This window comes from Scomber japonicus, chromosome 3, assembly GCF_027409825.1.
Source record: "Scomber japonicus isolate fScoJap1 chromosome 3, fScoJap1.pri, whole genome shotgun sequence".
In the NCBI taxonomy this organism is placed as follows: Eukaryota; Metazoa; Chordata; class Actinopteri; order Scombriformes; family Scombridae; genus Scomber; species Scomber japonicus.
Window position 1 is genome coordinate 37,442,515 of NC_070580.1, and position 15,647 is coordinate 37,458,161.

Here is a 15,647-nt window from a genome sequence, read left to right on the forward strand (position 1 = left end):
ACCTTCAGTATGTGGAGAGTCAGCAGGTGGAAGCATCAGAGTTTTAGTTTTCCACTTTTCTCTCCTGTAGCTGCACTCACTCCGAGGAAGTTTGTTAGTTTGATTTGAAGGTGAATCTGATGTTCTTCAGTCGTCTTCAGTCTATGTGTGTCTTTAGCAACAAAGAATAAACTGTTTCCTCATTTCTCTGTGGTGAGTCAGGAGAGGGGCGGAGCTTGGTCAGACCTCTTCCAATAAATACTGTCGCTTCTAACAGGATGTGTTTCATGACAGTGTTCAAAAATACACCTGCTACTACAACTTGACTAACCGGATTTGTCTGATTTAATGTGTACAGTACAGAACATGGTGACCTTTATGAAGCTTAGATAATACACAGAGGTGCAGTGGTTCTATGATGGAGCTTCTATTGTGAAGGAACTTAAGGTTCACATACAGCAGTGATGAAGGCAGAAATTGTATTTTCAATGGGCCATCTTTTCCCAGATAAACTGACTTATGAAGAGAAAAGGGAAGAAAAAAGAACAAACAGACAAAATGAATGACCAGTTTACTTTGCAACACTGCATCCCAAGACAATAACAGTAAAACACTGTCTATCCAACATTCTCAACCAATAGTGTTTCAGGCAGTCAGATAAAGCATTGACCCTTCTGAGGAACTTCCTGTAAAAAAATTAGTATGTAGCATGGGGTGGGGCCTGGGCTTTTGTAACATTTTGAAATTTTTTTTCTTTTATTTAAATATGTCAGTTATAGAAAACAACATCATAAATATTAAAATAAAATGAAATCTGCAGTGAAAGTTCAATAATAAAGTTGCTTTAATTAAATTAAGACTGTCTGAGACTACCTGTACCCCCTTGCAAAAATGCAAAATGGTTCATTCCGCCAGGTAAGGGTTGGCTCTGAGCTATGCAGCAACCTGGCTCTCCCAAAGATTAAATCAGGCTGCCAGAAGAGAAAGGAGAGAGGAGAAGGAAAGAAGGCAAAGAGTAGGCAACCAGATGGCAGTTTTTTCAAGGAAAGGTTAGTTCAGCCCAAATGTTAAAGCACACATGATAGATGAAATACCAAGGTTTTAATCAGACCCCCCAAGTTTCATGAAAAGTTTGGCATGAGATCACACCCTTCAGGAGGCTTATGAATGGGGGCCAGAATTGGGTGCTACGCCCCTGCTGCCAAATAATCACCATCTGGTGGTGAGTTAGATCAGGTGGCTGGGCAAGTTGCCGGACAGAACTGGGAGACCCAAATGAGTGGTGCAGGTGAACTGGGAATGTCTGGAATTTCTCCTAAATCCTGCGGAAGGTTGGGAACATGGAATCGGAGTCAAGACCTTAGTTGTGAAGGCGGCTGCTCAGAGATGCAGCTGGAAGGTCATCGGTGCCTGACGGGGCAGTGTGAAGCCCACTAATGTGTGTTCACATTTGTGGATATTGGTTGAATATTAGTTGGTTAAAACAAGATTTATAAATTGTACATTATAAATACATTTTGTTTTGCTTTAAAAATGTTTTTTGGCACAGATGATATGTTAAGAAAGCCAGATGCAGAATATGCAGTCGCTACGTTCCTGCCAGCAGGAGGCTCTGTGAGACTGTGGTTTGCCTGCTTCCTGCTTCCTGCTGTTTTCCCCATAGACTGTATAAAAGAAACACATTTTGAAAACGTTTGCTGAGGTTAGAAATCAATTGGTGAATTCTCCATTGACTTGTATAGAGACAGTCACCCCCTGGTGGCCTTTTGGTAGAATGCAGCTCTAAATTACTTCCTGGTTGGCCTCATTTCAGAGGACCGGAACTCCCCGTCTGGTTTTCCCCCATAAGCTCATAACCGAGGATTCGCCTCCCGTGTCATCTATTGTTTTCTTCTGTTTCAGGTATGTGGTATGTGAAGACTTAACAGAAGTTGCTGTAACTGACGTGTTAATGTTTAAGGGCAATTTTGCTTTTAGCACAAGTTTGTATGTGAGCTATGAGGTAGTCTATCTAGTGTTTAGGGGACTGTTGTTGTTAGCAAAAAACTAATTGTAGAAAGCTAGTATGAGTGGCACGACTCCTTTTCTTTTGGTTTAATGCATACAGTAGTAAGCTCCTTGATTTATTTTTCCTATGTATAAAGGTATATTGGTTTAGAAGTGTATTAAAAACTATTTAATGAGAAATGGTTTAAATATTGTTTAAATGTGAAAAATAATTGAGTAAAAAATTTACAAATTTATTAGCAAATATGTTTGTTAAAAATATAGTATATACAAATGTATATGATAAAAAAACATGCTAGTTAAAAAAAAAGGTTAAAAGTGTGTGTCTATTTACATGCTGCTGTGTAACACACAAGTCCAGGAAATACTTTAGAGTATTCACTAAGTGCAATAATGACCAGTGTGTTAAGCTGGAACATGGAAAAGTGACATGAAGATGATACTGAGACAAAATGTGTTTAATTGGGTTTGATAGTATGTTTTGCAGAAAATATGTGTTTTATGAACACTGAAATATGCTTATTACAATACATATAGAATAAATGTTAACAATACAGTGAATGACATGTGACATGTGACATGTGAATAAATATAACTGAGGAGGTTTTAACAAGGACAAGCCACGTCTCCTGTGTCATCCTTTGTTTTCTTGTATTTCAGCCATACACACTACTGTCCACTGGTGCTGCAACCCGGTACCCGTAACAGCCAGCAACCCGTGAAATCGAGGGGAGGTGAATGAAGCTGTCAAGCTGAAGAAGGAGGCCTTTAGGATCTGGCTGGGTCAGGGGTCTCGGAGGCCGGTGGAAGGAACTCTCGACATTGTAAGGGCATCATGGCTGTCACGCCTCTTCAATGTTGCATGGAGGTCAGGGACAGTGTCCATGCACAGGCAAATGAAAAATGTTTACTTGCAACGTTCTGCATCACAAAGGCACTAACAATGAAACCCAGTCTACAGTGTCTTCAGCATGCTCAATCAACAGAGCATCATCAGATTATAAAGGCTGTATACAACATTACAGACATAGCGTGTCTTTTATAGCCTTTCCAGACTAAATATAGTACGATGTGTACTTCCAAGACTATCAGCTCTATAGCACAGAAATGTTAATTAATTATTTAATTTATGTATAAGCCTATTGACCTCTTTAGTTACATCTCTTTTGTTTCTGTTGTCTGAAATGTATGCTGCTGTATATATGGGGAAATAAAAAAATCTATATTTTTTTGTTACACAATTAAAAAATACCAGTAAAATCCCTCAGTTGAAACCATTTATCATTCTAAAGTCTGATTAACACACCTAGACAGAGCAGGAAAATGTATGCAATTATTATAGTATTACTGGTACAGTATATTAGTTATAACAATAGCTGTAACAACAGCGGAGTTCGACTGACTATGTTGACATAAATTCTGCTTTATATTTGGACCAAATCACACCGTGAAACCCTCCTGCAGTTTGTGGTTCAGTGTCTCCATCTAGTGGCCAAACATTTTAACACCTGTTATCTCAAACTTGTGGCACAACCAGAGGTGGCAAAAGTCCTCATATTCTGTACTTTAGAAGTACAGATACTTGTGTAAAAAGACTGCTAAATGTAAAAGTACTGTGAGAGACACATTTATACACTGTCTTTACACTACTAGCTGAAATAATCAGTTGTTACTGGTCGGTTAAGGCAATCTGCATTTTTTTCCTGAGGATTTTTCCATTTCTGGAATGTGAGAGAAAGAAGGACCCATCAATGCAAACATGGAAGATCAGGTGATGTCCTCATATCAGACAGACAGCTAGTTGTAGCTTTTGAATCCAGGGTTTTCTTGCTGTGAGGAGCTTGTTTCAAGGATTTAAAAAGAGTCTTTATAGAAACTGAAACAGGAAAGTTATGAACACCAAATATATATCAACAACTGTGAAGCTGCATTTTTCTGCTTCCTGTCTGTAGATTTATGGAGAAACATATTTTTACTGTAGAAACCAAACTTAAAAGGATTCTGTTGATGGAGTCCAGGTCCATCAAATCAATCAGTGAATCAGTCAGTCAGGACTGCTCTGTGGTGCGTTCAGGGGCCTGGCTCTGTGTTTCTTTAACAGGTTGAAAGTGTAAAATAAAATACTCAGAGGGTATTTTGACGTTTAACGCTTTATTTTGAAGGATTAGCGCTGTATCGTGTTGCCGCTTCCGGATAAAACTGATATATTTCGGGTCCGTTCAGTCAGCGGAAGGTTTTGGGTCAGTAGACTACAGTTAAAGTGACTTTGAATCTCCAGCCGTCATCGATAACTATGGAGCTTCTTCTTCTGGTGTTTTTCTGTCTCCTGACTGGCTCTGAAGTAACGTTTGGTGCTGAAAACGGTAAGAAAACTATTAATTTATTTATACTGATGATCAAACTGATTATAAACATACGTATCTCGTAATTTTGACTTCCTCATCTTTACAGAGTTTTCAACTAGTGAAAAGTTCTGGTTAAGGTATAATCTTTAAATCGTGACTCTGGTGAGTGATTTGAAGTCATTTTGAGGCAGAAAACATTTCAGTCCCAAATGTCTTTATTGCATACATAAGTCAGACATTAATCATATTACAGTCTATTTAACAAAGATATCAGACATAACAAACACACAAAGATAAAAAATAACATTATTGATTGTAATCACGTTAATATCATGCCTGATTACACAATAAACAGCAAACACGTTTATGGCCGCAAATTCAGTTAAAATAAACCTGATCGTCTCACACATAAATACCATCACTATTATCTCAGACATACAGTTAGTGTATTTGTTGCTAATGTCTGTTTGATCCAGATGAAAACAGCTGTAGAGGCTTTAACAGGCTGCGCGCGCTCACGCGGACGGAAATCAGTTTTTGGGAGAGTAGGAACGTGCAGGGCTGTGTCTGTTTCCTTCTGTTATTTCTGAGAAACTGCGTATCAACCATGTGTGATCACACCATGTATTGTGTAACTTTATGCTGCTATTTCTCATCACGGAAAGTTGCGTGACGTTGTTTGCGCTCACTTCCTGCTTTCACGTGCGCTCAGAGCTTCATCTTTCAAATGTCAGATTGAAAGATGTTAATAGATGTGACTCAGAGAAGGTCTATAAAGTAATGTCTATGATCATATTCACACCATGTTCATTTCTCTCTCAGTAGTTTCTTCAGTTTATTTCAGGAGCAGCTTGTTTGTGTGTTTACTGTGGAGACAAATGAATCTGAGTGAGAAATGTGATTCATCCAGGTTATCCATCACAATACTAATAATACTAATAATTAATCACATGATCAATATCCTTTATTTGGATCATTCAGCACACAATAAGTATCAGTCAAAAGTTTGGACACACAACATTGTTTATTCCCAGGACTGAATCATATCCTTCATACTACATTGAAGCTGTTTCAACAAAGTATTTGTGATTGTTTATAACATCTTCGTTCTTGGATGTTTGATTAATTAGATATTTCATTTCCAGTAGCTTCATACTTTTATAACTTAGATGGACTATCCATCTAAGCTAACCTGGTTTCGTTCGTTTGATTGATGCCAAGTATTTTGTTTATGGTGCTAGGCCTGTAGCTATGTGTTGGGGTGGATTGGTCACAGATCAGACAAAGTTTATGTTCCTACCATAAACTGTATAAAAGAAATGGATGTAACATCCGTGATGTCACCCATTGGTTTGTGGACTGCTGCTCGGAAGCCAATAGTTTCTAATCTAGGCAGCACCATCTTGAAAATTTCAGGTGCATGCTGGGAAAAATAAAAACACAGATTCTACTTATATGGGCATGAAGCGGGGTCATGGGCGGAGCAGGGGAGGTTGCTATGGTTGCGAGGGCTGGATCTCGAGGACATTGGTCAATCAACCTGTCAATCAGGACGTAGCCACGCCCTAATGCATACCCTGCTTTATCGTCACATATAAAATCAGGGAGGCCAAAATGTCCCAAATGAACATCATACTGCATTGAAGAAGGCTTTAAACTAGCGATTGAGACCATAAACACATTTTGAAAACGTTTACTGAGGTTAGAAATCAAGTGAGAAGTTGGTGAATTCTCCATTGACTTGTATAGAGACGGTCGCCCCCTGGTGGCCTTTTGATAGAATGCAGCTCTAAGTTACTTCCTGGTTGGCTTCATTTCAGAGGACCAGAACTCCCCGCCTGGTTCCTACAGACCTATGGATTTTTTTCCTGTGCGGTCTGTGTCTGTTTTGTATAGTTTTCTCCATCCTCCCTTTAGACATAATATCTCTACACTGGAATAATAGCAGTACTTGGCAACTATATAATTTTCTTATGCAGTCAATGAACATATTATCACTAAATGTAAATGGACTCAACTCCGCTATCAAACGCACTCATGTTCTTCAGTATCTACACCAAGAACAGGCTGACATTGTCCTTATTCAAGAAACACAGTGTGATGCGGCCAAATTTTAAAATAAAGTACGACAGATTAATTGTATCATCATGTGCCCTATATAAGACCAAGGGAGTATGTTTCTTATGTACCTAATTGGTTTACCCCTGATATGTGTATGAATACTTTCGGGATCCATAACCTCATGAACATCATCAATATGGAACATACAACTGCACGGCTCAATAGGGCCTGTTAGGGGACTGTAGAAGCTTTTAGTGCTTTTTCTACCAAAGTGAAACCTTGGACTAGAGCCAACAACTATGGTGTTGATTGGGGTCTGTCAAGGTGTAAGGATGTCTCCTCATATTGTCATTTGTTTATATATATTTTTATGTCTTCTAACCCCTCCACCTCCCTGTTTTTGGAAAAACAATACAATTTTGATCAGAATATATATATATATATATATATATATTGGGATCATTTAGGAGCCTTTTCTACAGTATCTATAATGATCCGTCATAGCTAGAAACAGGAAACTGATCAACTTATTGAATATTTAGATCAATGATCAGGAAAAGCTGATCACTGCTTTTCTTTCCATCACACTCGTACCTGAGCTGCTGTCGGCTACTAAAGAAGAACTACAACACATTTGATGGTCAGTTTTTCATTGTGGCAGCTTGAGACTGTTGATCAAATGTTTCTCACTGACACAATTAAACTGTGATAACACAAAGGCTCAGACATGCTGCACAAGAAGCTATGATTCACATTTTACAACAGTTTTTATATTACTTTAGTGGAACAGGAAATACTGTCTACATCTCAGACAACACATTACAGGACTTCATTTTTATTTTTGTGGTTCAAGAAACTTCAGAAATTGAAGGTTTGTCCAAACGTGTTGACTGTATGTGTCTCTGTCATGATATGAGTCAGAAATAGTGTTTGCAGTGGTGAGAAGTTACCAAATATTTAGTTCAACTATTTCACAGTTTCTCTGTTTTTGCTCCTCTGAAATATGATCATATACAAGCAGAGACAGGCTGAACAAAAACATCCCAGTATTACAGCTCATGTCTAATCCTCTAATTGTTCTTTACAACGTTTCTTTTATACTTTGTTCACAGTTGAAGCTCCACAGCCGTCTGTCATGACACTTAATCAAACAACAGATGGGATTCAGCTGGTGTGTGAAGTTCGAGGACTTTTTTCAAAACCTGAATTTCACTGGGAGGACGGAGCTGGAAACAAACTTCCTGCTGAGGAAACACTGGATCCAAACCGAGGACTCTTCTACATCATCCTCCAAACTACTGTGACCAAGACCGACTACTATCGCTGTGTTGTTACACAGAAGGAAATCTGCCATCAGACTCATGCTGACATACCTGTGTATACCAATGGTGAGATTCTTCTTCATTATATTTAATATTGAAATGATTTTAATAGTTAAAATGTTTTTAGTTGTGAATAAATCTCAGTGTGTGCTCAGACTGAACACAAAGTGAATGAACTCAAAGAAAGTTGAAAACATTTTAAACTGAGTGAAAACGCATCTCAGTGCTGTTTGAATCTGTCAATCATTGGAGATTTTAGGAGCATGCACACCTTTAGTTGTTCTCTTTGTGTAGGTTATGATGTCTGAACATGATGGACTCTTTGATTCTGACTCTTACTTTACCTTCTTATCTGTTTCAGGGTTCACAGGTGGACACATTGCTGGTTTAGTTATCGCTGCTGTTGCTTTTGTTGCTCTCATTGTGTACAAATGGTGGTATCGCATCAAAAGCTGTTTAATGAAAGGTGAGTTGAACTAATATTTTGTATCCATATAATCATAATGAGCAGACACAGATTCTTTAGAAATGTTAATATATATATATATTTCTTTTATTAAAAACTTTCTGTTGGCTTTCATACAAAATCCACCAAGTCTACATGAATCTATTATTGAATACATTAATATATAGGTTAATATATGTGCTTTTCTATTTCACTGTTTCTCTGTTTTTGCTCCTCTGAAATATGATCATATACAAGCAGAGACAGGCTGAACAAAAACATCCCAGTATTACAGCTCATGTCTAATCCTCTAATTGTTCTTTACAACGTTTCTTTTATACTTTGTTCACAGGTGCACCACAACTGTCTATCAGGATACTTAATCAAACAAATGACAAGGTGGTGCTGCAGGGTGAAGTTCGAGGAGCTTTTCCAAAACCTAAATTACACTGGGAAGACGGAGCTGGAAACAAACTTGAAGCTGATGAACTACAGGAGTCAGAAAGAGGAGGACTCATCATCCTCCAAACTACTGTGACCAAGACTGACATCTATCGCTGTGTTGTTACACAAAAGGAAACCAACTATCACACTTATGCTGAGACATACGTGCATATCCCTGGTGAGATTCTTCCTCATTATGATTTTAATAGTTAAAATGTTTTTAGTTGTGAATAAATGTCAGTGTGTGCTCAGACTGAAGTGAATGAACTCAAAGAGAGTTGAAAACATTTTAAACTGAGTGAAAACTTCACACTGAAGCTCTGTGACTCCACACACACACACACACAGTCAACTTTGTGCTCAGTCTGAAACTCACAGTAATAAAACACAAGTTATTCCAGATCATTCTATAATATACTGTATCAGATCTGAGTAGAAGAGATAACACATCATTATTTAACCTGAAACTGCTGTAAACTGCTGTAAACTGGAGTAAACTGCTGCTACAAGCTAGCCTTCATCACATTATTTATAGAGGATGTCAGTCTTTATCAAGTAGTGAATTCCACTGTTTGCAGAATGTTGCATTAATGTTTGCACAGTGTTATATTTTCATAGTTCAGTAAATATTGTACAGTTAGTATCGGACTACAAGAGAGCTGCAAACCTTCACAGGTAGAGCTGTGGTTTACTGCAATGGTGCATGGTTGGTGTGATCTGTGTGTGGTAGTGGGGCCAATATCTTTACATGGGGCCCAATGTGATGTCTTTACATGGGGCCCAATGTGATGTCCTTACATGGGGCCCAATGTGATATCTTTACATGGGGCCCAATGTGATGTCTTTACATGGGGCTCAATGTGATGTCTTTACATGGGGCCCAATGTGATGTCTTTACATGGGGCCCAATGTGATATCTTTACATGGGGCCCAATGTGATGTCTTTACATGGGGCTCAATGTGATGTCTTTACATGGGGCCCAATGTGATGTCTTTACATGGGGCCCAATGTGATATCTTTACATGGGACCCAATGTGATATCTTTACACGGGGCCCAATGCGACGTCTTTACATTGGGGTCCAATGCGACGTCTTTACATGGGGCCCAATGTGAAGTCTTTACATGGGGCCCAATGTGAAGTCTTTACATGGGGCCCAATGTGATGTCTTTACATGGAGCCCAATGTGAAGTCTTTACATTGGGGTCCAATGCGACGTCTTTACATGGGGCCCAATGTGAAGTCTTTACATGGGGGCCAATGTGATGTCTTTACATGGGGCCCAATGTGATGTCTTTACATGGGGCCCAATGTGATGTCTTTACATGGGGCCCAATGTGTTAACTGAAGAACTTGTGTCTCAAAGTTGAGGTTTTCTTTAATATAATTGTGTTTTCTCTCCTGCAGACGGAGGAGATGTTGATGAAACCAGTTTACCATTCATGCCTTTAAATGGAAACCAGCCAACAGCTGCAGTCTCTCCAGTCTGACAACGTGCCTTACTGCAGCAGGACCAGAAAACACTGAAGTGCCCAAAAACCAGAGAACAGAACAGTCTCAGCTGCCTGAACCTTAAACTGGAGTTCTTCATAACTATGAACCTTTTCAAGTTATCTGCAGGAACTTCATGAATCAGAGTTTGGAGCTGTATAAACTGCAGCCACATTAACGTTCTGTATTTGTGCTGTTCACATTTATATATGATACGGGACAGGACTCCTGTATCAGGAGAGTGTGCTCCTCCGGTCGTGGTGTTGCTTTCTGGGTTTGTGCGATGTTTGTGGCCTCAAACCGGTCGGTTGAGATGGTCAGGGAGAGAGGGGTCGCTGGCTCAAACCTGTGTGGGGGGCTTTATCATCCGTGATGGCTCGGACTTCCTGCCACAACGTCTGGGATCCCCTGTTATTGGCGATGTTCTTCATTTCCATCTGTACAATAAATCAACTCTGATCCTGATCCACTAAAACATCTAGAAGTCTTTTATTGATCAGTTTAGTCATTTGAAGAAACAATGTAGAAAACAATATGTTATAGTTATAACCTCTTAATGTTGCTCAGAGTGCAGCAGAATGATGCACTTGACTTAAAAATGTACAAAACAATTTATCTGGGGGAGCCGGACCCCCCCAAAGGGTCAGAATGAGATCCGCCCATCAAACTTCTGTGGGAGAAGTATTTGGGTTTAAAGATGAAACCTTTTTGTCTTTTGACGTCTTACTAAAAGCAGTGTGTAGTCGGCTCACATCTCAGATGTCTATGAGTTGTTAACAGCTCCACCAAATACTGATTTTTCCCTCTGAACTTCTCACATGCTTTCATTTCAATAAATGTTCAAATGATCCAATATTTCAGCAAAAATCAAAGATTAGAGAAAAAGTCTAAAGACTGAAAACACATTTGTGTATCAGAACTTTGTTTTTTCTTCTTTCCCATTAATCATCTCAGCAGCCCTCACATTTATCTGCTGACCCTTTGGAGGGGCCCCACCCCTAGGTTGGGAACCACTGGACTAAACTAGCTAACTGTATATAAAGTAGTATAAACTAGCTAACTGTATATAAAGTAGTGTAAACTAGCTAACTGTATATAAAGTAGTATAAACTAGCTAACCGTATATAAAGTAGTGTAAACTAGCTAACCGTATATAAAGTAGTATAAACTAGCTAACTGTATATAAAGTAGTATAAACTAGCTAACCGTATATAAAGTAGTATAAACTAGCTAACTGTATATAAAGTAGTGTAAACTAGCTAACTGTATATAAAGTAGTATAAACTAGCTAACTGTATATAAAGTAGCGTAAACTAGCTAACTGTATATAAAGTAGTATAAACTAGCTAACTGTATATAAAGTAGTGTAAACTAGCTAACTGTATATAAAGTAGCGTAAACTAGCTAACTATATATAAAGTAACTATAAACTAGCTAACTTTATATAAAGTAGCGTAAACTAGCTAACTGTATGTAAAGTAGTGTAAACTAGCTAACTTTATATAAAGTAGCGTAAACTAGCTAACTGTATGTAAAGTAGTGTAAACTAGCTAACTTTATATAAAGTAGCGTAAACTAGCTAACTGTATATAAAGTAGCGTAAACTAGCTAACTTTATATAAAGTAGCGTAAACTAGCTAACTGTATATAAAGTAGCGTAAACTAGCTAACTGTATATAAAGTAGCGTAAACTAGCTAACTTTATATAAAGTAGCGTAAACTAGCTAACTTTATATAAAGTAGCGTAAACTAGCTAACTGTATGTAAAGTAGTGTAACACTAATGCTTCACTATTAATAATCTAATGATGTCATATATAATAATATATCACTACTTTTACTGTAATACTGCATACTACATCACTCATAATACTGCAGTACTTTTACTGTAATACTGCATACTACATCACTATAATACTGCAGTACTTTTACTGTAATACTGCATACTACATCACTATAATACTGCAGTACTTTTACTGTAATACTGCATACTACATCACTCATAATACTGCAGTACTTTTACTGTAATACTACATACTACATCACTATAATACTGCAGTACTTTTACTGTAATACTGCATACTACATCACTCATAATACTGCAGTACTTTTACTGTAATACTGCATACTACATCACTATAATACTGCAGTACTTTTACTGTAATACTGCATACTACATCACTATAATACTGCAGTACTTTTACTGTAATACTGCATACTACATCACTCATAATACTGCAGTACTTTTACTGTAATACTGCATACTACATCACTATAATACTGCAGTACTTTTACTGTAATACTGCATACTACATCACTATAATACTGCAGTACTTTTACTGTAATACTGCATACTACATCACTATAATACTGCAGTACTTTTACTGTAATACTGCATACTACATCACTATAATACTGCAGTACTTTTACTCTTTAAGCTGCTTTGAAATAAAAAAACAATGACAAACGTTTCCACAAAAACATTTTGTTTCTTTTATTGAGTGAAATGAAATCCAGACAGGTGACTCTGAAGGTCACAACACCACAAAGATAATCACGCTTGGCTTTTACAAGTTTGCATATTCCTGCTAATTATCTCCTTCTGCAAGACTGCACCAAGAGCTTTGGCAACTTCATTTGTAAACTGAAAAGAAAAAAGAAAAAAAATCAAAACAAATGATCCATGTACCACGAAAAAGGAAGGGGGGGTGTTTGGGTGGGGGGGGCCCGGCTGTTTGAGGGGGTCGGGGCGTGGGGGGGCGTGGGGGGAGGGAGGGGCGTCGGGGGGGTCTGAACTAATGAGAAATCGTTGGCGGTCTTGTGTTTCTGTCGGTTTCAGTAAAATGAGGGGAGGGTTTAAACAGAGGGCAGGGAAATGGAAACATCTCAACCTGGGTTACAAATCAGTTAACGTTGTATATTTAAATTACAACTTTCATGCCTGATTCATTCGTCTACGTCTACTGACATTCCTCTGAGGACGCGTTCTCCGTCAGCAACAGAAAAAAAACCCTCTTTATCGTCTTATTTCCTTATTCGATATAATAATAATAATAATAATGATAATAATATTTATTTAAGTGTACATCATCTCCGCCATGTGTGACATCTTCTTGGGGATGTATAGATAATACTCCATGTAGCCAGAAAGGTCCTCTATTGTGATGTCATCGACGTAAGCTCGCGCCTGCTCCGAACACGAGCGAGGAGAGCCGGACGACAGCGACGACGACGATGACGAAGGCGAGGAAGCGGCGGCGGCGGCGGCGCTCAGAGTTCTGGAGGCGTCGTGGCTCGGCAGGCTCCTCTCGCACTCTGAGATGACGTTGCGGAGCCCCGTGAAGGAGTACACCTCCACGCCGTTCCAGCCGAGGCCGTGAGGCCGGCACTGGCACGGAGACTCGGCCGCCTGCTGCGCGCTCTCCTCCGGGCCTCTCGGGGAATCGGAGCGACTCCTCTGAGCGCAGGAGGAGCAGGGGACGAGGGCGCCGTCCGCCGAGCCGCCGCTGTGCAGCTCGGACAAAGCTCGGAAGTCGGCGGCTTCCGCTCCCGCTCCGAGTTCCCCTCCCTCGCTTTTCTCGGCGCCGTTCTCCTCACTCGACCGCACGTCTCCGTCCGGCCTGGGTGACATCACGGCGGCGGCGGCGGAGATCTCCTGTAACGACGGCGAGGAGACGGCAGCGTCAGCTCCAAACACGACGGGGGAGATGTGGCCCGAGGCGGAGAGCTCGGAGGAGGCGGCGGAGGAGGCGGTTCTCCCGTCTGCTACGGGGCGAGGCTCCGCCGGCTCGGGCACGGCCAGCCGCTGGTGCTTCAGGCAGACACTAGGGGGCGACAGCGCCGAGGCCGAGGAGGCGCTGCAGTAGGTGAACTTGGGCGGGTGGAGGATCGGAGACTTGGACCTCCGACGGCGCTGCGTTCTGGATGCTCCTCGAGATGTTTTCCTCATGCAGCTGGATGAAGAAACGGCAAGAGGAGGAGCAGAAGAGGGGCAGAGGAGGAGCAGAGGAGGAGCAGAGGAGGAACAGAGGAAGAGCAGAAGAGGAGCAGAAGAGGAGCAGAAGAGGGAGGAGGAACAGAGGAGGAGCAGAGGAGGAGCAGAGAAAGAGGGAAGAGAGCAAGGAAGAGAGCAGAAGAGGAACAGAGGAGCAGAGGAGGGGCAGAGGGGGAGCAGAAGAGGAGCAGAGGAGGAGCAGAGGAGGAACAGAAGAGGAGCAGAGGAGGAACAGAGGAGGAGCAGAGGAGGAGCAGAGGAGGAACAGAGGAGGAACAGAGGAGGGAACAAAGAGAACAATCTTTAAAATAATGTAAAATAACATCTACACAAACCATCTCGTTATTAAAACAGCGTTATATATTCTAGATGAAAACAACACGCTGATTTCATAAAGATAAATATCACAGAAACTACAGAGAAAAAGTTAAATCTCTTCTTCTTTTCTTTCACTGACGTTGATTAAGACGACAACGGCCGCGTGAGACATTTTTATTATCGTTCTACAAGTTTCATCTGATCAATTTTATTCATGTTTCTTTTAATCTACTTCTTTAAAGCTTTTATATAACGCGTTAATCGCGATTAGATTAATGCAATCCATAACACGTTATTTTTTTTAAATCACATTTTAATGTTGCAAGCCTTTTTGTCCCTTCTACTCCCCCGTAGACGGCTCCTCTAGCTGTAGCGCTATGCTTTGAAGTGGCCTCCTGCAGTAAACCTACCGCGCTGATGGAAAGTAAGAGAGCTACTGGACTTTTGAACGGCTTGTTTAACTTTAAAACACTTCCAGACGCTTCAGTTGACAAGTCAAAAGTAAAATGCAACCTGTGTCAAACGGAGTTTAACTACCACCGGAGTACGTGGAGTTTGAGTTAGCACCTCCACGCTAAACACCCAGGTGCAGCCAAGCCAGCCTCAGCTCCACCAAAGGACCATTTTGGAGTGTGGGAGTCGCAGCAGAGCCGTGATTGATTCCCAGTTAAGACACTCTGGTAAGAAATGCTTTACATTATGGGCTTAAAACTGCCTTCAAATGGAAAATAACAGGATTTTAAACATGACATTCAAAACGCGAAACTATTTTTTTGTTTTTTTAAGATTTTGTTGGCATAGACGCTTTTATTTATCAGTAGATCGTCAGAAAACATGAGGGGGGGGGGGTGACGTGCAGCAAAGGACCTCCGATTGGGATTCGAACCGGGGGTCGGCTGCGTACATGACACGTGCTCTAACCACTCCTGCACGCAGAAGAGAATTTATGTCTGTAAATTTATAATTTAGTATTTTTGTATTCACCCAGTTCTCACGGCATGTGTCTACAAGAACGCCTCGTGTTCGTGTTTTAACTGGAGGGAGTAAGAAATTAGTTTCTAAAGTTTCTGAAATGGTTTCTGAAATTGACCGAAGAAAAGTAAACATTTCACAGCCTGAAAGTTTAAACCTTTCTTTCTTTCTTTCTCTCCTCCTCCTCCTCCTCCTCCTCCTCCTCCTCTTACCCGTGCCAGTTGTCTTTGGGGCAGCTGAGTTTAGGCTTCGCTCCGCCGGTGTCGTCGA

The 15,647-nt window shown here is 40.3% G+C and overlaps 2 protein-coding genes across 2 annotated transcripts in view; one reads left to right on the plus strand and one right to left on the minus strand.

Moving 5' to 3' along the window:
- Positions 1-4,252: 4,252 nt before the first annotated feature.
- On the plus strand, positions 4,253-10,260 carry LOC128355411 (uncharacterized). The gene is made up of 5 exons (XM_053315650.1): positions 4,253-4,349; positions 7,505-7,780; positions 8,076-8,180; positions 8,512-8,781; positions 10,011-10,260. Exons 1-5 carry the CDS (start codon positions 4,280-4,282, stop codon positions 10,091-10,093), a joined length of 804 nt encoding a protein of 267 aa, XP_053171625.1. The 5' UTR covers positions 4,253-4,279; the 3' UTR covers positions 10,094-10,260.
- A 2,620-nt stretch (positions 10,261-12,880) lies between these two features.
- Positions 12,881-15,647, minus strand: part of oser1 (oxidative stress responsive serine-rich 1) — a 12,291-nt gene continuing 9,524 nt past the window's right edge. The window contains exons 5-6 of the mRNA XM_053315651.1: positions 15,590-15,647; positions 12,881-14,046 (exon numbers count right to left, since the gene is read on the minus strand). The exon at positions 15,590-15,647 is cut by the window's right edge and continues 59 nt beyond it. Coding sequence (XP_053171626.1) covers positions 13,170-14,046; positions 15,590-15,647 — 935 coding nt within the window. The 3' untranslated portion in view covers positions 12,881-13,169. The remainder of the gene's footprint in view (positions 14,047-15,589) is intronic.